The 25,721-nt window shown below is 32.2% G+C and overlaps 4 protein-coding genes across 8 annotated transcripts; 1 reads left to right on the forward strand and 3 right to left on the reverse strand.

Moving 5' to 3' along the window:
- Positions 1 to 739: 739 nt before the first annotated feature.
- On the reverse strand, positions 740 to 4,363 carry LOC114191596 (formate--tetrahydrofolate ligase). The gene is made up of 5 exons (XM_028080866.1): positions 4,024 to 4,363; positions 3,643 to 3,792; positions 2,135 to 3,310; positions 1,503 to 1,649; positions 740 to 1,188 (listed from the first exon to the last, which is right to left on the reverse strand). The coding sequence occupies exons 1-5, from the start codon at positions 4,183 to 4,185 to the stop codon at positions 913 to 915; spliced, it is 1,911 nt and encodes a 636-aa protein (XP_027936667.1). The 5' UTR covers positions 4,186 to 4,363; the 3' UTR covers positions 740 to 912.
- A 1,190-nt stretch (positions 4,364 to 5,553) lies between these two features.
- LOC114190120 (protein PHOTOSYSTEM I ASSEMBLY 2, chloroplastic) lies at positions 5,554 to 9,670 on the reverse strand. 3 transcript variants are annotated; one of them, XM_028078889.1, is made up of 7 exons: positions 9,441 to 9,670; positions 9,233 to 9,312; positions 8,537 to 8,705; positions 7,960 to 8,052; positions 6,990 to 7,055; positions 6,084 to 6,217; positions 5,554 to 5,989 (listed from the first exon to the last, which is right to left on the reverse strand). In XM_028078889.1, the coding sequence occupies exons 1-6, from the start codon at positions 9,502 to 9,504 to the stop codon at positions 6,087 to 6,089; spliced, it is 603 nt and encodes a 200-aa protein (XP_027934690.1). In that variant the 5' UTR covers positions 9,505 to 9,670; the 3' UTR covers positions 5,554 to 5,989; positions 6,084 to 6,086. The 3 variants fall into 3 exon arrangements, with proteins under 3 accessions (XP_027934690.1, XP_027934691.1, XP_027934693.1); XM_028078890.1 differs by lacking the exon at positions 6,990 to 7,055; XM_028078892.1 differs by lacking the exon at positions 5,554 to 5,989 and having other exon boundaries at positions 6,989 to 7,055.
- Positions 9,671 to 10,799: 1,129 nt separating this feature from the next.
- Positions 10,800 to 12,560, reverse strand: LOC114191460 (high mobility group B protein 15-like). The gene is made up of 2 exons (XM_028080632.1): positions 12,255 to 12,560; positions 10,800 to 11,081 (listed from the first exon to the last, which is right to left on the reverse strand). Exons 1-2 carry the CDS (start codon positions 12,558 to 12,560, stop codon positions 10,800 to 10,802), a joined length of 588 nt encoding a protein of 195 aa, XP_027936433.1.
- Positions 12,561 to 20,362: 7,802 nt separating this feature from the next.
- LOC114190236 (high mobility group B protein 15-like) lies at positions 20,363 to 25,665 on the forward strand. 3 transcript variants are annotated; one of them, XM_028079039.1, is made up of 7 exons: positions 20,363 to 20,550; positions 21,419 to 21,622; positions 22,131 to 22,209; positions 22,990 to 23,152; positions 23,240 to 23,365; positions 24,418 to 24,809; positions 24,922 to 25,665. In XM_028079039.1, the coding sequence occupies exons 2-7, from the start codon at positions 21,453 to 21,455 to the stop codon at positions 25,264 to 25,266; spliced, it is 1,275 nt and encodes a 424-aa protein (XP_027934840.1). In that variant the 5' UTR covers positions 20,363 to 20,550; positions 21,419 to 21,452; the 3' UTR covers positions 25,267 to 25,665. The 3 variants fall into 3 exon arrangements, with proteins under 3 accessions (XP_027934840.1, XP_027934839.1, XP_027934841.1); XM_028079038.1 differs by lacking the exon at positions 20,363 to 20,550 and adding an exon at positions 20,598 to 21,074; XM_028079040.1 differs by lacking the exon at positions 20,363 to 20,550 and adding an exon at positions 21,242 to 21,302.
- Positions 25,666 to 25,721: the final 56 nt, after the last annotated feature.

Genomic DNA, 25,721 nt, shown 5'->3' on the forward strand with positions numbered 1-25,721 from the left:
TATTTTAAGATTTTAAAAAGTGTGTACATTTAATCCCTCTTAACTTTAGAAAAGATAGCTAGTTCTTAAGATAAATGGATTTGAATTCACATATTTCTTTAAAAGTTGAGAACCAAAATTACCTGTACAAAAATACCAAAAAATTGATCACGCGAACGTGTAAAATCTAGAAAATAAAAACATTTCTTTGACGAAATGTGGATTTATATAAAAATTATAGTGAACTGTGAGCAAACAACATCAATAAAACCTTATTTCATTAATGCTCTCCATTGGTAACGTGAAAAAAATAGCTGAGGAAGTGGAAGAAAAAAAATTAGATGAAAAACTAGTAGTAGAAGAAGAAAAATAGATGGAAAGTAAGTGAAAAACAAACTACCATTCATTGAACTTAATTAAAAACTGATATCTCAGGAGTTTTACAGTAACATTTCTCTAAACAATTTCCTCTTAATATCTTTTTTGGTTTCATCTAACCCCATTCCACATAATCATACAATCTACTCTACTCAAATAGTTCTAGTGACCTTATCCAAACCATCTTAACAGAAGTTTTTCAATCTTTTCACCCATCAGTGCCACACTTGTATAGTTTTATCTCCTCCATTTATACCAAAAATACCAGTGACCACATTCTCCAAATGATGAAACTTAAACTTCTCCATTTGTACGTGATTTCAGTGTGCATGACAAGTATCAGTCACCAGGAGTTTACATCAATTCAATTGCATATCAGAAGTAGATATAAGAACACAGATATAATCATAATCTCTCCTTAAATTATGCAAACAAACACGAACAAAACATCAAGGAGGAATGTTAATGTGACATGACATTCATGAACATCACAAAGGGACTTGTAAATGAGATGCAGAAAGGTTCTGGTAGGCCATAGGGTGAGTGACTTGAGGTTTATGAGAGACCAGTGACTTTTCCAGTTGTTGTATCAATATCAATGTCATAGAAGCATGGCCTCGTTGGAAGCCCTGGCATTGTACTCATTGTTCCAACTAAAGGATAAATAAACCCAGCACCTATACTAGCTCTTACATCCCTTATGGGTAAGACAAACCCACTTGGAGCTCCCTTTGCCGCAGCATTGTCTGAGAAAGAATACTGAGTCTTAGCCATGCAGATTGGAAGACCAGAAAACCCTTGCTTGCTGTACATCTCAATCTGCTTCTCAGCCTAGTTTGATAACAAGAATGCAGCAAATTAGAAGGTAAAAGGAGAACTCTTTTTCGTTAACAAATAAACAATTATAGGTACATTTAACAAGGATTAGGTAAGAACAAGAACACTAAAACATTGTGAAGTTGTAGTTTGTGTAGTGCTTTGATTTGTGAGGTTTTTTGCCCGTCTTTAAGGTTGTTTCTTTCCCCCCCTCCCAAAGAAACTTGCACCGGCATAGAATTATGTCCACGGTTTCTATTTAGTGTTTTATTTTCTCATTCCTATTTCAAGTGAGTTGCTATATCTAATATGTAAAGAGATAAGATCACCTGCTCAGAGTACTCAACGCCACTGGCTCCATATGACTTTGCTATTGCCTCTATTTTCTCTTTTATACTCAGATCCAGAGGATACAGGAACTTCAATGGCTGTGTCACATTCTCACAAGCTTTTTGAACAGCAATGCCCAGGTCAACCTGAATCATGACAAGTCATACCTTAGCAAACAGTGAACATTATTACTAACTGAATGATACCATGATTTGTATTATATACTGTGACAGGCATGTATAGAAACTAAATTGTGCTGCTACTTGTATCCATGAAATGGTTCCATTTTCTAGGCATGGGGTGGATATAGATATGTGCTGCCACAAGCACTACTTGGATATTTGATCCAACACAAAAATAAAATTCATGAGGGTAACAATGCTCAATAAACAGTTCGTCTAGCAGGTGAAAAATTAAAGACAGCTCAAAGCTAAATTTTTCATTCAAATATGCTACGCCACAAACAACTTAATCAAAAGTGATCTATTGTGTTACTTTCATCTATTTTTCTCCTTTGGTTTTACTGATTTTTATAGCTCACCATCCTATACTTTTGTGTGAAGGTAAAAGGCCGTGTGGCCTATGGCTTCTTTGTTGCTCAAAATGTAAGACAGGAAGTTAATGCACTTACAGCTCCTTTGCCACCATGTGCGTGATGGGAACAAATTACAGCATCATAAGCTCCAGCAGCTAAGGCAGCACTCCGAACCGCATTTAGTTCGGCTTCAGTGTCAGTTGAAAACTTGTTGATAGCAACAACAACATTTACACCGTAAGATTTTGTATTTGATATATGTCGTGCCATATTCACACAACCAGCCTCAACCAGGGCAACATTTTCAGTCAAATATGCATGATCAAGAGGTCTTCCAGCAACAACAGCTGGCCCTCCACCATGCATTTTTAGTGCCCTTATTGTTGCCACAATAATTGCACATTGAGGTGTCAAACCACTATAACGACACTTAATGTTCATAAACTTTTCTGCTCCAATATCAGCACCAAAACCAGCTTCAGTAACTACAAATCCACCTGGTCCAACCAACTTCAGTGCAATCTTATCAGCCACAATGGAAGAATTCCCATGAGCAATATTTGCAAACGGACCTGCATGAACAAGAACAGGAGTTCCTTCCAGGGTCTGCATAAGGGTAGGGTGGATGGCATCCTTCATTAAAACTGCCAAGGCACCTCCAACACCTAGATCATCAGCACTGACAGGGTCACCACTCTTGCTATTTCCAATAACCATTTTCCCAAGTCGCTCTCTCATATCAGCTAAGGATGTTGTCAGTGCCAAAACAGCCATTATCTCACTAGCAACTGAAATATCAAATGCTGTTTCTCTTACCATTCCTTTCTCATCAGGTCCCTGCCCAATAGTAATTTTTCTCAAGAATCGGTCATTGATGTCCATTACTCTCCTCCACGTAATAGAATTCGGGTCAATATCAAGCCTTGCAAATTTATTTACTTCTTCTGGTGTAAGATCATCTGGGTTGGTCTTTGAAATTCCAAGCTTCTTAAGACGCCTGAACATGACATCACTGAAGCTCCTTTTTCCTTCTTTATTTGGAGGGCACAATCGGTTAAAAAGAGCCTTATCCGACTGCGTTGATTCATGGAAAATCCGTGTATCAATTGCAGCAGCTAGAAGATTGTTTGCTGCAGTTATTGCATGAATATCTCCTGTTAGATGGAGATTGAATTCATCCATGGGAATAACTTGGCTATAGCCACCACCAGCTGCACCTCCTTTAATGCCAAAAGTAGGTCCTTGTGATGGTTGACGAACGCAGGTAACTACCTAACAAAAAGAGATAAGCTGTGATTACATATCCAGCATAACTTTGACATGCAATTAAAAATTATAGCTTTTGCCAATATTGGTACCTTGGACCCTCACAACCAGTGCAGTTCTAAATGGTGAATGAACAATAAAGTTTTAAAATAAACAAGGTTTCAGACCAGATGCTCAAAGTAAAAAACAAAAAACATCAATCTGATCCAAAAGCAGTAACATCAAAAGATCCTAATGATAGAGTTTAAGAGACTATAAACCATCCAGATTCAGATCGGTATCAAATCAATAGGTAACATGGCACACTGCTGTAAATGTAGAAAAAGAAAAAAGTCTACCTTTTTATCAAGAAAAGCACCTAAAGCTTGACAGAGACCCACTGTGGTAGTAGATTTCCCTTCCCCGAGAGGAGTTGGGGTAATGCCTCCCACCACAACATAATACCCATCTTGCGATCCTTGAAGGTCATCAAGAACTGACAACAAAACCTGCACATCCAAATCACTGTTCAGCTAAACTATAAGACTAATATCATCACATCAATGCATTCAACCAAAATTATCCACAAGTTTCTGATACAAAAAACTAAGGCGTACACTGAAAACCTTTTATAGTTGCACGAAACTGAAATCTAACAGGGAAACATGATCGCACAGATACCATCATAAAGAAACTAAATGAATCGGATTCCTGTAACTCAAATCTGAATGGCGAATTACCTTGGCCTTATATTTTCCGTAAAGATCATAGTGATTGGGACTGAGGTTGAGGTCTTTGGCAATCTCGGATATGTGAACAGGTTCGACGGAGTTAGCAATGTCTATGTCCGCAGGAACAGGGGACACAACCTCTAGCTTCCTCACTGTGGTTGAGGAACTCATGGTATTGAATTGGGATTCAGTTTTGGGCAGAAACAAGGATTCAGAATCTGGAAACTAATGATGTTTGACTACGAAAGGGAAGAACTCACGTTGATTTATTATGTATGTTATTTATTATTCCTTAAATCTTATCTCTCTCTCACACTCTGTTATACTCATTTGTTTGTTTGGTTTTTATTCATTGTTGTTTGGTATTTATTCATTCTCTACCAATCATTCTCTGGAGAAGACAAATAAGCGTTCTATACGAAAAATTCCCACTTATTCACTCTCTACGTACTCGTCAAAAACCCCACCATACATGATGTGTGATTGGGAAGAAAACACCGAAAAAAAAATCAATTTAAATTAAAACTAAAGTTAATAAAAATATAAATTTAACTTTTTCTAAAAAAATATTTTTATTTATTTATCTCTAACTAGATAAAAAAAAAATTTGTTTATTTTCTCTCTCTCACTTTTAATCTTTCTTCATGCAAAGTAGTGACAACTTTTTTTAGTTTTTGAAAATGATTTATAAACACTCAAAACATTAATCATATTTGAAATATACCTTAAGAGATAAAGGTTATAAATTTATATGAAAAGAAAAATAAAAAATATATTTAATATATGCATATATAGAATAAATATGTATGTATATTATTATTATTCTTAATTTATTCTTTGGCAAACTTCATTAGTTCACAAGGAAATAAAGGTTTTTTTTTTCGGATTTAGATAATAATTAAGAAAATAATACCTCTTAATTATAAATTCCATACTGTACTTTTTCCCGTTGCACTCTATATTAAATGCTTCTAATTTTGATGTTTTCAGAAAAGATCAAATTTAAGCATAGGTGTTTTATAAATCATTCAAACTCTCTGCCACTAATACACTGTCATTTCATTTCTACTGTCTTGATAAAGATGTAAACTTATTAAAAATAGGTGAGGAGTAAAGATATAGCTAAAAATATTATTATACTTTAAACATAATTAACAAATAACAGCTTTTTTAAAAGCCAGTACTAAAAACAAATAAGTTATTTTCATAAAAATTAAACATAGAATATTATTAAAATAAATATAACATGCAATATTATATCATCATTCTAGTAAAAAAAAAAACCTATCTATTAGTAATCTTAATTCATTAATACTGAACTATGCAGTGGTATTGTTAACAAAAAATATTCACCAACAATTATATTTTTTAGGTTCAGTGAGAGCCAAAAGCAGTATATTTTATATAAGTGCAATTTTGACCTCGGTTATTCTGACAATTCGTTTGTTTTTTTGTTTTTTTCTTATCAGCATTCTGAGTATTCGTGATGTACTCATTCATTTTTTAAAGTACTATGATAAATTTAAAAAAGTTATAATCTACATACTATTAATGAGTCATGATATTAAGGTCTTCAAGGATTTATTACCTTAAGTGTACACTATTTGCATAAACATTTACAGATTTACTTGGGAGCTGAATAGGAACCTAAATAGCTACTCTTGCTGGAAGTATTTGCTCGATGTTTACATAATATATGGGTCTTGCAACTCGATACAGTCTGCACGAACATGACGACGGACATGGACATTTTTCATACAGAACCATGAAAATCATAAGGTTGATAACCAAGCCGATGGTTAGAGTTCTGTAATGCATCCAGACCAAAAATAGAAACAAAAACCCCTCAGTAACATGTTCTGTGCTAGAAGTTGATTACCAATGCAGTCACTGGCTTTGTTAACTGGTGAATAACATCACAATCATTGCGCCAAAAAACAGTACTAGCAGGCCTCAGTTTTGCACAAATTTACGTCTGAAAGTGATGTAGTAGAGTGAACAACGGCAACAGAAGATTAGCATTGAAGACATCAGTGACTTTACTTAGAAGCATGACGCAGAAAGTTTACCTTCTAAGAGTTTGGAATTAGCCGTCCATTATACATCTTATCAAGCAGTTTCCGTGCATCGGGCCTCCTCAGGAGACCTTTATTGTTTGGCAAACCGGTTCCTAAACAAACAGGGCAGACAAGCTTTCCTCGACCTGTAGTTTTTATATCCTATGTTAATGATCAATCATACAATAGAACTCTGCCGATGGCAATACTAGAATAACAGTGTTATGGTTGGATAAGGTAAAGAAAGGGCAGGGAAGAGATGAGAAAAATGACCCGACCAACCCTAGCTTGAAAGATTTTCTCGGAGGGTAAGGTCATTCCCTCTTCTTTAACTCAAAGAACAGGATAATAGTTCCCTTATTTTGAGTGTATCCAAATAGAGGTAACTTCCTCTCCTTCTCTTCCCTCCCTCCCCTTCCTTGTCCTTTCCCTCCACTCAACAACTTCCATATATAAAATAAAAACAAGTATAAAGTGTGCAGAAGAACATGGATAAAATTTTCATTACTTGAATAAGAAAACAAAATTGTGATATGGTAAAAGGAAAAACAAAACATGTGCTTTTTAAGTGCAGTAAAAAATGATAGAACTAGATCTGGATTCAAGATAGAGAAGTAAAAGAAAAAAGACCAAAATAAAAAATGTGTATTATTCTCTCGTACAATTCTGGTAACTTAACCAAAAGAGGAATTGCACTAAAGCTCAAGATATTTGAGAGGCTAACCTCACGAATGATTTTTGTACACTTGCAATTTCAAGCTTACAAATGATTTTGAATATCAGATGAGCAACTTAACATGTCCAGACATTTTGCTAGCTCAAATCAAAAAGATGATTTATAACCAAGCAGAGCAAAGTGGTATTCAATTACATGTACAACATAAACTGAGAAAGGTATTAAGAGAGGGAGATCTTATCTATCATTCTGGAAAGGCTTGGACATCAAGTTTAAGTTACTAAAGAGTATCAGATGAGATGACATGCCTGAAAAAGCAATGATTTTTTTAAACTTCCAAGCCTACAATTATCATTTGTCTACTTGATGAGCATTCTAACATCTCTACACATTTTACTGGCTCAAATCAAAAGATGATCTATTGAAAATATCTAAAACCAACCAAAGCCGGAGTCACTTATACATACAAAATAAATAAGAAAAGGGATTGAGAGGGGAATCTTATCATTTTCCGAACTCACAGCATTATTAAAGGTGAGATATTACATTACATGCGTGAAAAACAAATGATGTTTGTAAACATCCAAGCAAACACCGACACAAAATAAAATAAAGACGTGAAATTGTGTAAAACCGAGTAATGTGAGATTTGTGAGAGAGGGATCTAATAATTCTGGAATGATTTGATATCGAACTTACAAAACAAGTTAGTAAAAGTGTGAGATTATATGCATGAGGAACAAATGACTTCTATAAATTTCAAATTACAAGCTTTTGAATATAACTTGTACATGAGCAAGTTACAAACCAAGATTTTCTTCATGTATTTTCTTCCTGCAAGTCTGGGAGGGGTATGTTTAAACCTTAGAGACTTGCCACAAACAAGTCCTTGAGAACAACGTGATAGCATATCATGCTTTTGGCTGTTGATCATGGTTCCTGGTCCGTTCATGGTTCATTATTTGGTTTTCGCTGACAACAATTTATAGGCAACACCCCTTATTTCTTTAATTATCCCATCCCCAGCAAACTACCTCTCTAATAAAACTAAAAAATGGCTAACTAGCTACTGATAGGGTTCCTAACAGCAAAGCATGTCAACAAAAAGCAATTCTTAACACCAACTTCAAAAATGATTTGAATTAAACCATGCCATTGTTATCACCTCTAGAAGCTAATATAAATGGGGTCAAGTAAAAATGGAGTTCATACCATAACAATTTGGACACTCAGTAAATTCGTAAACATCTTTAGCTCGCTTCCTGTTTAGAGCTTTCCATTTTCCTGTACCACCACACATGTCACCTAAATGAAAAGGTAAACATCGTATGTATTAAGAAACATCCACTGGTCTCAAACTGATAAAATTGCAACATATACATCATGAATAACATGGAAGCAATCTTCAACAACAATCAATCACATTATATTTACCAACTTGTTTTAATTAGCGACTATTTAACTCATAATGTCTAATTACCAAACTTTTGAAATGGGAAGCAGAAGGATACACTAGCAATGTCCTACAAAGATCAAATTGTCTCAGTGTTTCTATTTGCTTATGATCATGCTACTCATCCTCAGCATCTTACAGAAACAAGGTTCAACTCCGCCAAGATTTATAATTGCAGAAAATTTTATTTCTCCTATCAGCAGAGTAATGTGGGAACTACTAAATGAGCTTATAACAAGTAGACATGCTACTATGGATTATATCCTATTTGTAAATCCATATAATGCAATTAAGAGGAATGAAGCACTGAAAAAGCAATATTTTATCACAACTTACAAAGCACAGCACCACTTCCCAAACAATTTCTGCAAACGGGTTTTTCCATCATTCCATCCACAGCATTTGCCTTAGGAACAAAAATAGGTGCGGCATAATCACTGATCAACACTAGAGTTGAACACAAACCCGTAAGACAATGACGTCTGGAAACTGGCACTTGAAGTTCCTGCATGAGAGGGAGAACTTTCGATTAGTATGACTCATGAAATGCTTCGGGGGAAAGTAAACTACTAAACTACCAAACTACAATTACAGCAAAGTCTTTGCACAACTTTGAGGTTTATGTCATACATTCATTTCTATTGAAATAATGTTGCAACTTATGGCACATGCTCCCGAAAATTTTGCAATTACCATGCGTCCATGATCACAATCAATCTCCATGTGAAGCAAATTTCTTAACCACAATTAAGAATTAATCAAATTCAATTAAGTATTGTGCGGAGAATGGTTACGACCATGGTGGTGGCAGACATAGTATAACTTCTCCAGGCTCACTAATCAAATAATCATGGCTATGCTTCACTGATGGCTTAATCTCTCGAGCTCCATAAACAGAAAGTCATTATTCAAAGTTTTGACCCACAATGCAATGCAGATGCACGGAATATACGAGTAATTAGTTATCAAGCGTTATTCTTATTACGATTCATCAATTATCCTCGAATGATAAAACAAGTCTGTTTGCATCACCTTTGAGGCGTGGTCTGTGTGAGCGGAAGCAGAGCTGTCATTTTGATGGCTCAGGTTTGATTTAACCACATGAGCTTTTCCTGAAAACAACACAACTTTCAATTGAGAATTCAAAGAATGAAAGAAAAATTCATTCAAAAAAAAACTAACTAACTAGATTTTGCAATCTCAAATTCGAATCAACGCATATAGAGAAGAAAAAACTGACTTCGGTATTGTGTTGAAGATGAGATTGGAAATGGAGGAAGGCATCGAGGAATAACAGACTCCATGAGGCACACACCTGCAACTGCAACTTCACTTGCTACAAATGGATTGATTGCTATGAAAGAAGAAGAAGAGATAAAGATTTGGTTTGGCGCGAGTAGGGCAGAGAGGACCCAATTGATAGGTCAAAATGTCCTCCACGTACTCCTCCATCTCAAATCTCTAAACTAAAATCACCATAGCATTTTCAAGAACAAACTTAATTAATTAAGTTTTATATAAAATTCCTAAATTATTATTTGATACCAGTAAAAATAAATGGGTTGTTCACTTTCTTTTTAGTGATAAACAAAATAATATAATTTTAATTATTAAAGTAAATTAAATATTTTTTATAATTTTATTATAGATAGTTTTATTTATTTTATTGACAATATTTTAGTTTAAAATGGTTAAATTTTAAAAAGATATATAAAAACTCACTTAGGGTAAAGTTGATAAATAATTATTTATTAAAGATAAATTTTAAAAAAATGTACATAAAAAATTAATCTTTCTTGCATAATAATATAAATGACCTTAAATGTTTTTTTAATTATGTATTTAACTTTTATTTTTATTGTTTTTTAAGTAAAATATGGATTTGATATTTATTTTATTTATCTCATAATTAAAATATAATATTTAATATCGAGATTTTTATTTTTAGATTAAATATATTTTTGTCTAAATTTTGGAATTAGTCAATTTTTAAACTTTGCATCAATCTAGTACTTGATTTCAAAAATTTATTTTTTTTATCAAATTTTGTTAAGTTTATTTGATAAATAATTATTTAACTTAACATTAAAATAAAAATGTGTCACACAGTATAAACAACTCAAATATAATCTTTCAATGCGTACGAAATATTAAATAAACTTAATCAAATATAATTAAAATAACTAAATTTACATATTTCGAACTATAAAATACTAAATTAATACAAAATTTCAAAATAGAATAATTCTAAAATTTACTGAAAATGAAAATTAAAAGAGAAAAACATATTTAACGATTTATTTCTTATTCCTGCTTTAAGAGTACTAGATTAGATATGTTCCTCTGTGACGTAAATCCTCTGTACTTTCTTTGTTGTCACGAATAATTTTTCCAACAAATTTTCCAAGTAAGAAGCGTTGATCAAATTAAACAATAAGAACTACAAAAACAAAAACAAACAAAAAAACAGCATTTTATTTTATGGTCATGCACCACCTACCATCATGAAAATCTGAGTTTGGAACATTTTAAACTGACAAAATATTGCCTCAAATCTCAACTTCAAATTGCTATATTCTGCTCTCCCTTTTGCAGAAGCTCATAAACCCTCCTCAAGTGAGTTTTCTTTTGAACCCATATAGTTTGTTTCAATCTCCATCATTTGAGGCATTGCATTCATATCAAAAACTCTATCTGCAGCTTTATTAACGTTTTCTCTACTTGAATTGCCTTTGTTTGCTTCAACTTCATCCAGTTTGGGAGGCCATTGTCGAAGTGGCACAGCATCAGTGATGACTGGACCCATTTTCAGTTTCTCCAAATAATCCTCCATTTCTACTTTGTACCTTTCTTTATCCTTCTTCGCCATCTCTTGATAAATCTTTAGGACAGACAAACTATTGCGTTAATACCAACTTTGACGATGTTTTTACTCATTGTTAAAGATTCATATAAGTCAATGTAAAAAAATTAATCTTCTTCGTTTAACAAGATACATTATTTTATGTATATGTGCCATTTAAAAAATAAAAATTAACTCGTTCTCAGTGGTTCAATTTATAGTATATTATTTAAAATTATTTTTACTGTTATATTTTTCTAATAAGAACCTGTAATTTTGATACACGAGATTATTCTCTCTCTCAACATTATTATCTTCGAAGAATTCAAAAGGTTGAGATGGTGGTTTGGGGTGAAGAATGCTGTTAAAGAGAGACACGCGGTGAAGTTGCCGAGAAAACCCAAGAAAACAGACGTCGGAAATTGTACAGGAGAAAATCTCGAGAATAAATTGTGCTTCTATGGAGAAGGAAGATTATTTCTAAACCAAAATTAAGTTATGCTCTTATTAAAAGTACATAAATAAATTTGTAAAATAATTTAGGTTATCAAAAATGGGTGTCAAATAGCACTCTGAAAATAAGCCAAAAATGGGTGTCAAAATTTTATACTTTTAATTTCTAAATTAAAATTGGTTTTTATGTAATATTTTCATATTTTTTGTTTCATTAAAAAAAATCTTAAACAATAATAAATTTTAGTAATAAAAAATTATTAGTTATTATAATTAAATGTTAATTTATAAAATAAAAAATTATTATTTATTAATTATTATTATTATAAATAAAAAATTATAATTAATTATTAAACTGGTGATTAATTAATTAGATACCAAGATAAAAAGTATTTCTTTGGTAGTTGTTAAAACATTGATAGCTAACATTTATAGTATTTCTAAACTTAACAGATAATTTTATATAATCATTTTAATCTTTCTTTTACGTATCAACTAATATTTTAAAGTGACATTTAAACTTAAACATGCTAAATGTATAAAGAGTTCAAATTTTCGATTTAAAAGATTATTTAACGTATAAAAAAAATTAACACTATCAAATTATAAAAATTATATTTATTTATTTTTAAAGGACGAGGACAAAACTATAATAAAATTTAAACGTAAACAAGTTTGAAAAAAACTTTAATTTTACGTTAAAATTTTATATATATATATATTAAAAAAATAAAAGATAATGTTGAACAGATTTCATACCATCTTTTGGGATACTTTTAAGTTTGACCAGAGTTCAGCGATGATCCTAGGAATCTCTCCCTCTTTTCCTGGGTGAAGTGGCTTCAGTGTTGCATGCTGTTGAGCAAAGAAGAAATTGTACCCACTTCTGCTATGTTTTGGATGAACAGCAACTCTCTTTTTTCTCTCTGATTTCTTACTCTCATGCACACCCAATGCCACTTCGTAAAGTATACCCTTCAGTGTCTCCGAACCCATTCTCACTGTAACTATGTACCCACTTTCAAACTTCCCATCAATCACTCCCTTCACTGAACATGCTCCCATTGCTCAGACCAAAAATTAATACATTAAACAACGTTACTTATCAGACAAATACAAATTCTAATCCTCTCGGAAAGAAAAACCGGTTAAAAAGGAAGAACATTTGATTAGATTATTATATTTGTAGTTAATTAAAAATCTGTTTAATTAGTCAAAATATTTACAATATCTGACACTGTATGGTTGACTGCAACTCATATATTGCGAGTACATTTTAATTATATTTATTTAAAAAATGAATAACTGTTGTTAATTAAAATAGAGTAATAGTTATGATTGAATTTGATAAGAATATTTATCATTTTCAAAGTAACTGCTCATGTATTTAATTAAATCGTTTACAATGTGACAATTTATATTTTTCAAATATTTGAATATAGGAAAGTTTTTTTTTTTCAAAAGTTGAATGTTATGATTACATTCATATTATAATTAACGGTTAATCATTTTTTTTCCAAATTTCAAAATTCAAATTTTAATCTTTATATAATAATTATTATATATAACGAGGATTTTTTTTTTTATATTTCAAAATTTCAATTTATCTTTTAAAATATAATTATTTATTAATTTTTTTAAAATTAACCGTTATTTTTATAATTTTTTATAAAATCGTCTATCTTTATTTCTTTTTTTTTATTTATCAATCATTATTCTCTCATCTTTTCTGATATATTTCAATTTATTTTTAATAAATATAATTTTATTTTATATATTAACTTAAAAACATTACAACATCATCCCCTACTAATATAATATCACATATACTTAGAAGAGTTAAATGTTTGTATTATCTACTAATAGAATACAATATATAATGAGGATATTCTCTTTTGTGTCCATATTTCGTCATTCCAAAATTACCCTTAGTTATTATTTTTAAAACTAATTATTTTATAAATAATTTACTTATAACCATTAGTCTAAAAACCTCTTTTCTTTTCAACAATTGTTTTAAAAACTTCTTATATATATATATATATATATATATATATATATATATATATTTTCTAATTTTACATTTAATAACTATTTAAAAATTCATTGTATATTCTTTATTGAACTGAACCGCACTAAACCAAACCGAATCGGACCGGACCAAACCGAATCGCACTGAACTGAACCGCACTAAACCGAACCGGACCAGACCAAACCGAATCGCATTGAACTGAACCAAACCGCATTGAACCAAAAGAAATTGCACTAAACTGGATCGAACCGAACCGAACCGGACCAAACCGAACCGCACTGAACTGAATCGAACCACACTAAACCAAACTGGATTGGACCAAACCAAACCGAACTGAATCAAATCGAACCAAATCAAACTAAACAGAAATACTATTTAGTTGTGCTGAATTTTAAAACACCTTCGTAAAGAAATGAGAAGATTTAAAGTAAAATTTTACACTTTCATAATTAATTAATATAGAGCAAAACGAGAGTCGCTTTGTAATGTGCGTAAAAAATGTCACACCTAAAAGCTTTCTCAGCACCAACACCACAATCGTGAGATCCCTCTTAAACAATTGAAACATAATATTTTTCCCCAAATTAAATATAGCAAGTGTATAAACAATAACATAAACAAATTGTATACTTTCAATAAAAACATATTTAAAGGACAAGCTTAAATTGGTTTGTATTAACCTTTTACGCAAATAACTATTTTGTCAAAGTGGAGAAAATAGAGTTACAAAATTGGTAAAAACCTATATATTTAAGAAAAATATTATAAGACGATGAAAAAAAAAGGTGAAGTGGGAGTAGTGAAGCATTGAGTATAAAAAATGAGAAGAATGTGAAAGACATATAAAAGAAGGATTAAATGTTAGTTAGAGTTAAGGTTAAAAAAAAAATACATACTAGTTGGGTGGGGTGTGAGGTGTTACAATTGCATTGGAGGTGGTAAGGTGGGACGACGAGAGCAAGGCCACATGGTCTTATATAGTAGTGACGGGGATGAGAAGCTCACGATCATTGTCTCAATGATGGTGATTGAATTAAAAAATAGAGTGTGCGGTGTTTATGATAAGAGGTCATTGAAGAAAAAAGATAAAATAAACTACATAATTAAAAAAGTGAACAGTTAATCGATAGAAGTTTAATTTATATTAATTTATTTTACTTTAATATTTTTTTTATTATAAACAGTTTAAAATTTGTTTTGGTTACTTTAATATAATACAGATAATCAAAGTTAAGTTTAGTTAGATTATTTTTGTTCATCTATAACAATATATAAAGAGGATATCCTCTTTTTGTGTCCATAATTCATTATTCCAATTGTACCCTTAATTATTATTTTAAAATCTAATTATTAAATAAATAGTTTACTTTTAACCGTTAGTTTACAAATCTCTTTTGTCTTCAACAGTTGTTTTAAAAACTTCTCTTATTTTTACATATTTTTTCTAATTTTACATTTAACAACTATTCTAAAAAATCATTATATATTATTTATTGAACTGAACTGAATCGAACCGAATTGAACTGAACCGTACCGGACTAGACCGAACCGAACTGAATCACATTGAATCGAACCGAACAGAACCAGACCAAACTGAACTGAACCGCACTAAACCGAACCAAACTGAACCGCACTGAACCAAACCTAACTGAACCCGACCGAACCGCACTGAACCAAACCTAACTGAACCCGATCGAATCGAACCGAACCACACTGAACTGAATCAAACCGCATTGAACCAAACTGGATCAAACCGAACTGAACCGAACCCAATCGAACCAAACTGCAATGAACCGAACTGGACCAGACCGAACCAAACCACACTAAACCGAACTGAACCCCACTAGATCTAACCGAACCGAACCGCACTAAACCAAACTAAACCACACTGAACCAAACCAGACTGAACTGAATCGAACCAAACCGAACCAAACTTAATTGAAATACTATTTAGTTGTGTTGAACTTTAAAACACCTTCATAAAGAGATGAGAGAATTTAAAGTAAAATTTTACACTTTCATAATTAATTAATATAGAGCAAAACGATAGTTGCTTTGTAATGTGCACAAAAAATGTTACACCCAAATTTTTTTTTAGCACCAACACCACAATCGTGAGGTCCCTCTTAAACAATTGAAACATAATGTTTTTTTCCAAATTAAATATAGCAAGTGTATAAACAATAACATAAACAAATTGTATACTTTGAATAACAAAACATTCAAAGGACAAGCTTAAATTGGTTTGTATTAACTTTTTACACAAATAACTATTTTGTCAAAGTGGAGAAAATAGAGTTACGAAATTGGTAAAAGTCTAAATATTTAAGAAAAATATTATAAGACGATGAAAAAAAAAAGGTGAAGTGAGAGTAGTGAAACATTGAGTATAAAAAAATGAGGAGAATGCAAAAGACATATAAAAGAAAGATAAAATGTTAGTTAGAGTTAAGGTTCAATAAAAAGACATACTAGTTAGGAGGGTGTGAGGTGTTAGAATTGCAGTGAAGGTGGTAAGGTGGGACGACGAGAGCAAGGCCGCATGGCCTTATATAGTAGTGACGGAGATGAGAAGCTCACGATCATTGTCTCAATGATGGTGATTGAATTAAAAAATAGAGTGTGCGGTGTTTATGATAAGAGGTCATTGAAGAAAAAAGATAAAATAAACTACATAATTAAAAAAGTGAGCAGTTAACCGATAGAAGTTTAATTTATATTAATTTATTTTACTTTAATATTTTTTTTATTATAAATAGTTTAGAATTTGTTTTGGTTACTTTAATATAATACAGATAATCATAGTTAAGTTTAGTTAGATTATTTTTGTTCATCTATAACAATATATAAAGAGGATATTCTCTTTTTGTGTCCATAATTTATTATTCCAATTGTACCCTTAATTATTATTTTTAAAAATAATTATTTAATAAATAGTTGACTTTTAACCGTTAGTCTACCTATCTCTTCCGTCTTCAACAGTTGTTTTAAAAGGTTCTTTTATTTATATATATATATATATATATTTTTTTTTTCTAATTTTACATTTAACAGTTATTTTAAAAATAATTCATTATATATTCTTTATTGAATTGAACTAATCGAACCGAATCGAATTGAACTAAACCGAACCAAACCAGACCGAACTGAACCGCATTGAATCGAATCTAACCAGACCAGACTGAACCGAACCGAACCAAACTGAACCGCACTAAACGAAACCTAACCAGAATCGAACCTAACCAGAACCGAACCGAACCACACTGAAATGAATTGAACTGAACTACAATGAACCGAACCGAACCAGACTGAACCAAACCACACTAAATCGAACCGAACCACACTAAATCAAACCGAACCCCACTGAATTTAACCAAACCACATTGAACTAAACTGGATTGAACCGAGCTGAACTGGACCGAACCGAACTGCACTGAACCAAAGTGAACCACACTGAACCAAACCAGTTTGGACTGAACCAAACCGAACTGAATTGAATTGAATCAAACCGAACCGAACTGAACTGAACTGAAAATCCACAATAGGTAGTTGATATTTGCGGATATTTATTACTCACTGATAATGGATATTTTAATACCCGTTTATGAACAAATTGGGTGCGGTCATACTATTCGTACCCATGAGTACTTGCAGAAAGTTGAAATTAGAATTTAATTTATATTTCATTAAGTTAAATTTAATTAAAATTATTATTTAATTTATATCTAATTAAATTAAATTTAAATTTAAAATTCAATTTTTATTTAAATTTTATTTAAAAATTTATAAAACATTTTTTAAAAAAATTTATGAGTACATACGAATATCCTTTTGTTTTAAAAAAATTGCAAGTATTTTTCAAATAGATACCCAACGAATAAATTGGCAGGTAATGAGTAAATGTTTTTTTTGTTGTGGATTGGGATACGAGTAGGGGTGGCAATTAGGGCCTGGCCCGCGGGCCCGCAGAAAAAATGCGGGGCGGGCCAGGATATTGAGCCCGCATAGGCCCGCGGCCCGCACGGGCTAGCCCGCGGCCCGCGCGGGCCGGCCAGCAAGCCCGCATAAAATTTTAAAAAAAGAAAAAACTTGCACTTGTATATATTAATTACTTCTTTTATGGACTCTTGCATTAACATTTCAAATTCTTGTATAATTGGAAAAGACAAGTATTGTGTAATTTTTAATGTGCTAAAATTTAAAGAATACATTGTGTATGTCATAGTATGAATATGATGAAAATGTTGAATTATCAATTTATCATCTAATTTCCCAAAGTCTTTACTTAATTTTGTGAACTTCTTAAAGTTTCCCAATTTTTAAACATTGAAAGTTTTATTATAAAAAAAAAAAATAAATAAAAAAAAAAAAAAAAAAGCGGGCCGGCCCGCAGACCCGCAGGCCAATGTATATGCGGGGCGGGCCAGAGTATGCGGCCCGCATAAAATGTGCGGAGCGGGGCGGGCTGGCCCGCGATGTGCGGGCCTTATGCGGGACGGGCCTAAACGGGGCGGGCCGGCCCGCATTGCCACCCCTAGATACAAGTAGATAGTATTCATGCCTAACCAAATATATTGTCATCCCCAATTACAACTGTTTAAAAATTGTAAGCCAGCATCAACACTATTTCCCTCCCAACATTTTTAAGGAGTATTAAGATAAATTAATATGTGATGTCAAAGTTCTCTGAAAAATATTATTTCTTAATTTTGTTTTAAATTATGTTAAAATTTTGATAAACAAATTTAGCTTGATATGTCCTCTTGTAGTAAACATATTTTCATTGTTAATATTAGTGGAAACACGGTGTGTAGTGCATATGTATATATTTTTTATTCTTGCAAAAATTATTAAATTATAATAAATATTTATTGTCAAATAAATTTTATTATAAATAATTAGTTAAATTTTAAAAAATAGTTAAAAAGATAAAATAGTAAAATAATTATTTTAATTTATAAAATAACTAAATTTAGATTAACGATGATTTAAAAGATAATTTAAAGAATAAAATTGAAAAATAATAATTTTAATTTTAAATAAAAGTTATTTAAAATAATATGAAAACAATAAAACATGATAGTGGAATAAAATATCATAAATGGAAGTTTAAAAGATACATAGAAAGTGGATCAACTATCCTTTCTTTTTAGTTTTTGTTTTTAAATTTAAAGTAACCTAAATAAAATGTACTCATTGAGTATGGAGTATGATTCTATTTTGGTGTATAATATTTTATTTTCAGAAAAGAATGTTTCTTGGATTTTTAGAGTGGACCGAGGAAATGTACCAAGAAGTATAGTTATATAGAATTTAAAGTTTTACATATTTTTAGGATTGAGAACTGTTATGTCGATAAATGGGTCAATTTAGACTTAGTAAATAGGAAACCATTTAAATAGTATTTTTTTTTTATGTTTCATAGCATTAATTTGATTTTTTTAATAGTAGATATAAAATGCTTAACTTATTTTAAAACTTGTCTTAGGATTTTGCTTGTTCTAATTCTTCAAAATTCACAATTTTTTTACGTGATTTTAAAGTGCACAAACATGAAAAAAATATATGTTTTCATTAAATTGCATCTATATTAGTTTAGTAACATATTTATCAAAATTCATACTTGTACTCTCTTTGAAAGATATTATTTTCTTTCATTAGACTTTATCTTTGTTAATTAAAATATTTGTAATTTTTCTTATTAATTTATTTTCTTTCTACGATTTTAGAAGTCTATTCTGAAGGAAATAATTTTGACAAATAAATAAATGACTAATAATTATACTTTTAAGACGTGATCAAATATTTGAACCACGAATCCAAATATAACCTGATAAAGTTATAGAGTGCACCTATAATATAACCGTTATGCAATCATGTATATATACAATAATAAGCTTATTAACTTTTATTTTAAGGCACAGAAGAATATTTTCTTTTATTGGATTAAATATAGTTTTTTTTATATTAATAATTCATAAAAATAAACTTTTCCTTATTTTTTAAAGACTAAAGATAAGATTTAAGGCAAATAAAATAGACAATATTATGTGGTGAGCGTTTCACATTCCGCAAGTTGTTACAGATGCGGTTGAGGCCCATTTCATTCCCTTTCAACAATTCTATAAAAAAAATTATAAGGATTATTGTTTTTTTTTACTGAGAAAATTTGAAAGAAGATGAAAGGATTATTATTATTATTTGAATAGAAAATAAACCATTAACTTCACATCGAATTAAATATATTCAGGAATGCAAAATTGAGTGGGCAAAGGCAGAATCACCCTTTGAGTATGTGGAAGAATGGAGAAGTGATGAAGGGTAAAAGCGTGATTCGAGAAATGGGTATAAAATTTGTAGGGTTATTATTTTTTCTTCTTCACCATCGAATTCATTCATTCATTGGCACCTCCGAATCTATTTTATAATAACAGTGCCATTATTATTGTCTTTAAAAGAAAGCTTCTTCCTTGCTGTCATTTCATTTGAATGATGAGAAGATGATGATATCTTCTGTTACCATTGGTAAATTAACCCTCACATTTATAATATCATCATATATTATTACTATTTTTATTTTCTCTTAGTCTTTTTTATATAAACAAAACCTGTACTTTTCACATTTCTTTTCTGCTTCTGGATTTGCATCTTGTCATATTCTTTTTAATGTAAGTTACGGTTATATATTCTCTTTATTTATTTTTTATTTCTTCTCAACTTCTTTAATGAAATATAATGCAAGAAAGTTGCACACACATACACACAAGGTGCACACTTTATTGTGATGGATAATGGATAAATGAAAATTTTTGCTTTAGGAATTTATATTTTCTTTATTGACCTCCATTAGAGGGTGGCGCAATGCAACAAGGACAAGAAATCCGATTTGAATTTTCTTTGGAAAATTGAAGTTTGTGATACTTTTTGTTACTGGAGGGATGGATTTGCTGGCATCATGACATCAACCCAAGAATTTCCTTTTACCCTGAAACAGTATCAAATTATAGAGAAAGATCAATTAAAGTAATGACTTGTTTTATGCATTGCGTATTTATGTATGGAAAAGATTGGTTTGCCAGGGTTATGTTAAGACAGAGATATAGATAGATGCATACATATATACATATTTTGAGAGAGATATCACGTAATTGCAATTTGCAATAGAATACCATCCTATTCTACCGATGTCAGGGTTCAGTTATAGGCTACATAGGTCTGTGAACAGTGCCTGGGGTTTGGGAGAGACTAGAAAGGGACTTTGTAGAGCGTCTTTATTACCATAGTCTAAAAAGGTTTTTCTTGATTAGCCACTGTTGTTTCAAAGGCCAGAGCCCTGAGCTTTGTTTGATGGGTTCTTGCTGTTACATCCTCGGTAATCTGAGGGAATTCATGGCTGTGTCACAGCTTTTCTGTACCATAATACCCTTTTCTTGGGCTTTGTATCCTCCTTCTCACTGCAAGTTATTTCACCACCACCCCTTCAGCCTGTTGTGTGTCCTCCTATCAGGGTTTGTGGCTTGTTTCAGTCCTGAACCTCCTGCTGCACGGTGATTTTATTGGCTTCTCTCTCTTTATTGTTTTCCTTTTTTATTTTTTATTTTTTATTTCATGGGACAATTTCTTTCAGCTTCTTCTTATCCTGTGAACTTGTCTGTTTCTTTTCACTTTTTTGTCTCCATTCTTTTTTCTTTGTTGTTGTCTGCATGTAAGCCATTTCATTTATCATTTATGTTTTTCCTTTTCATATCTGTAAATGCTGCTGGGTGATTTTCAACGTACCAATGCTTTTTTTTTTTTTTTCTCTCTTTGATTCCTTCTTTTTCTTATTCCCCTCACCCCTTCCGCAGTGCTATCAAATGTTAAACTTGCTTTGTTGTTGATGGTGAAGCAGGAAATTACTGAAGACTGAAATTACCAAGTAGTTAATGGCATCAACTTCTGGCGTTGGTAACAGCTCAATACCCATCAAAGATGTAGCTTCGAACTTTCGTGCATATCCTCTTCCTCTAGCAAAATATGAGGAAGTTGTAGACAATTCCCAGCTCTTCATGTTTACCTTGGAGAAGCTTCACGCATCTATGGGTACCAAATACATGTAAGCTCCCTGGATATCATTTGGTTGTTACCTATGTATATAAGTATTTTCTTTATTTGCTTTATAAGTGTTCGTACGTGTAAAAACTTTGAGGCCTCCATAAACTGGAAGAGAGGATAGTGAGTTCGCTGGAAAATCTGCAGAGGTGAATTAGTAGAGCTTGTTCTTGGTTCATTCTGAGGATTGGAATGCAAACTTGTTGGGCCATATTCCTGACATCGTGGTCTATAGTTATATATATTGATTTTGAGATTGATATATCTGATGATATTTTGTGGTTCTACCTAAGAAATCTTAGAGGCATTCTTTGCTTTGTCAACTAGTTTAAAATAATGATGATGTTACATTGTCTGAAGCGGGACCTCAGCATATAATTTGTAGTTTCTGGAAGTATTTTGCCGTCCTAATTAATGTCTTTTAATTGCACAACTTTGAACATTCAGAAGGCCCGGCCCCTCCCTCAAATACCATTTTTAGTTACTTTTGTTGCATTTGAAATTTGTTGCAGGATTCCTACTGTTGGAGGAAGAGAACTAGATTTGCATCGTCTCTTCGTTGAAGTGACTTCCCGTGGAGGGATTGCAAAAGTAAGATGTGATTATAACTCCCTTTATGTTGCTTTGCTTTTCCATGCCTTAAATTGCCGTGCATGTCTAATGTCCGTGACTGGTGAATTGGAACAAGACAAATTTTCTGGTAGTAACTTTTATTTGTTTTAGCAAAAGGACAAAGAGGTACTGCATACATGTTTCTACTAATTTCATTGAGTAGTAAATAATTTATCGATTAATAAGCGTTACTCCAACCAATCAACAATAAAATCAGTTGGAGGTTTAGAAAAATTAGCTGGGAGAGGATTCTATCAGATTGGATCTCTGACAGAATCTGTATTAAATCAATTTAATATTGCCTGGTGTTCAATGTCGTTCTTCTGAACATTGCGGGTTCCAATAACACAAGGTGTTTTTACTACAAATTTATAGGTAGTTGTTGAATATGCACGAAAGCTGGCTGAAATGTTTCCGTTCTCAATGTGAATCTTGTGAATTTCCTTTGTCATTATCTTTTCTTTAATGTTTAAGATCATAGTATTGTATGTGTGAATAAAGTTTCTATGCTTTTGTAAATCTAGTTCAAGTTTCTATGTTTTTGTAAATCTAGTTCAATTTATGTTGTATTTAATATTTTTTCTAGAGTGTTCTCAATTCAAGATTATGATAGAATAATGTTGTGAGAAGTTTTTGGGTATCTATTGTCCTCCATATTTCTATAGCATTTTTGTGTGATATTCTGGCAGAAAACTGTGAATTACCTTCACTATTGTGGTTGTAGTGCTGAAAGTTGTAACTGGTTCATCTGTCTTGCAGATAATTAGAGAGAGGAAATGGAAAGACGTAACTTCAGTCTTCAATTTTCCATCAACAGCTACAAATGCTTCTTTTGTCTTGAGGAAGTACTATGCTTCACTGCTCTACCACTACGAACAAATCTACTATTTTAAATCCCGGGAATGGGACCCTACTGCTCCTGGTAATTTCATTTAAACCGCATTGTTGGTTTGAACTAATGTTAAGGGTGAGTCCGTTCTAATGTAAAATCTTCACTTCTCTTTGACAGATGTTTTGCAGAACCAATCAACCCTGGCAGTTCCTCCTCCAAAAATTCAGTTCCCACAGTCTTTGCCAGAAATTCAACCAGCTGTTTTTCAACAGTCAAATGTTAATGCTGCTAAATTGCCTGAAGGTCTTCACTCTTCTTTTTGTTTTCCCGAAACAATATTAATTGCTGATCACAATGTACTAAGCAAAAGAAAAAAAGGGTTTATTATGGTCATTGTAATTTTTTAGTCTTAGGACTTTTTAATACTATATTTGGAATGATAGAAAATGGTGTGGTGGACTGGAATAGAATGAAATGACAACGGTAGCCATTTATGGATTGCGTAAAGTAGAATGAAACTTAAAGGGATGCTACATCCCATATTCCCTCAATTTGGGGATGCATAGACCAATTCTAATTCTCACCATTTCATCCAACTTTTGAACAATAGAATGCAAAATTTATTACCTTCCCGTTTCCATCATAAAAAATCTAATGAATGGCATAGTAATTCTATTCTTTGTACCGTCCCTTTCCTCTCAACCTATTACTGTATCTCCAAACAGGACCTTTCTTTCATGAAATAGTCATAGTTGAGAGCAAGCTTAGAGTTGGTGTGTGCATGATTAAGTACCTAACGTTTGATATACATGCCAGGTGCCACGATGTGATTTACCAGAAGTAGGTCTAGTGTTTTATCTACCTTTTGAGATTTATGTTCCATGACTTAAATGGAAAAGAACATTGTATCAAACATCAATGCCCATTTTGTGCATTGTTTTATATATATTTTGAAATTTTGTGGCATATTTTATATACGAGCTTGCGTTTATTTGACTGACTATTGATTTGGCTATAATATTAATTTGTATAAAAGATCAATTGCAAAAGGGAGATCTCTTGTAAAAGTCTCAGCTTTACCAGAAGTTAACCACTTATTTTATTAGTAACAGTTGAGCTTGTCTTTTTGATTTGGCCGTGGTATTAATTTTTACTAAAGTTCATCTGCAAAACTGTAATCTATTGTAAACTAATGGTTACAAGAAGTTGACCAATTTTTATATTACTAAAAGACTTGAAGTTGCACTTGTTTTTATCGTATGGTTTTTTAATAATCATCAGCGATTCCATGTCTTTAACTCAGACTGTTTGATTATTTTCATGAGTAGTAATGCTTATTCTCTTGTGGTCTTCAGCAATGGCAACATCTTCGGCTGGATCTCCAGTCATCGGGGTCATTGACGGGAAATTTGAAAGTGGCTATCTAGTTACTGTCACGATTGGTTCAGAGAAACTCAAAGGAGTGCTTTATCAAGCTCCACAGAATCCTATAATGCATGGGTCCCATGGTGCCGCAGCTAATAATACCAACGCTTCTGCTTCGGTGGGTGTTCATCGTCGGAGACGCAGGAAGAAATCAGAAATAAAAAGAAGAGATCCTGCTCATCCAAAACCTAACAGAAGTGGGTACAATTTCTTCTTTGCTGAACAGCATGCAAGACTAAAGGCACTTCACCATGGAAAAGACAGAGAGATTAGTAGGATGATTGGTGAACTTTGGAACAAGTTAAAAGAATCAGAAAAGACGGTAAATATTTTCTTTAGTGATACAAGCTTATCATGCATGCATCTTCCTTTTGTTTTTTTCTTGTGTCTTGTGTAATGTTTATATTAATGCACTCAGTTTCACTGTCCTAAAGGTTTATCAAGAGAAGGCCATGAAAGATAAAGAGAGGTACAGAGCAGAAATGGAGGATTACAGAGAGAAACTGAAGATGGGTCAAGTTATCAGTGACGCCGTGCCCCTTCAGCAACGACTTCCTGAAGGAGATGCAGACATGTTAGATGTTGACTTAAAAACGGATGAAGCTGAGGCAGATTCGCTTCAAACTCCAGAGGAGAGTAGTTCCGGTGGTAGTGATTATGAAGATTATAATAAAACTGCAGAAAGAGGTTTTGATATGGATTCATTACCTGTAATAGGAATGGGTGCAGAAACAAGCTATTTGGGTTCGGAAGATAAGTCATCCAAAGGAGGTTTATGAGCTTCTTTTTGGGTGAGAGGGATTAGCTGGCACTGACTTTTAGCAGAGACTTTCTTACCTGATAATGTAGAAGCTGAGATATGAGTTAGGATTAAGTTGCAGTCGTTAACTGTGAGTTTTGTCATTTCCATGTTTTAACTTCAAGTGGTTCATGTTGGCATCATGCTCTATATGCTATATTGCTAGTGTACATTTGGCATGTTGACATGGATCTTGTAGCTAATGATGGAATCCAGAAGTCCGCTCAGTCACTCTGTTATTAAGTTGAGCGTGACCAAAGAATAAAATGTTGCCTACTTATTTTGTACTTATTCTTTTGGTCACTGATTCTCTGGATGGAGAACTATTCAGTCAAGAGACTAAGGATAAGGTGGGAAAACTATTAGTTCTCTCGGATTATTGAACTTGTTTAGTGGTTTAGATTTCAGAAAACATGCCTGGAAAGTTATATAATA

This window comes from Vigna unguiculata, chromosome 7 (assembly GCF_004118075.2).
Source record: "Vigna unguiculata cultivar IT97K-499-35 chromosome 7, ASM411807v1, whole genome shotgun sequence".
Taxonomy (NCBI): Eukaryota; Viridiplantae; Streptophyta; class Magnoliopsida; order Fabales; family Fabaceae; genus Vigna; species Vigna unguiculata.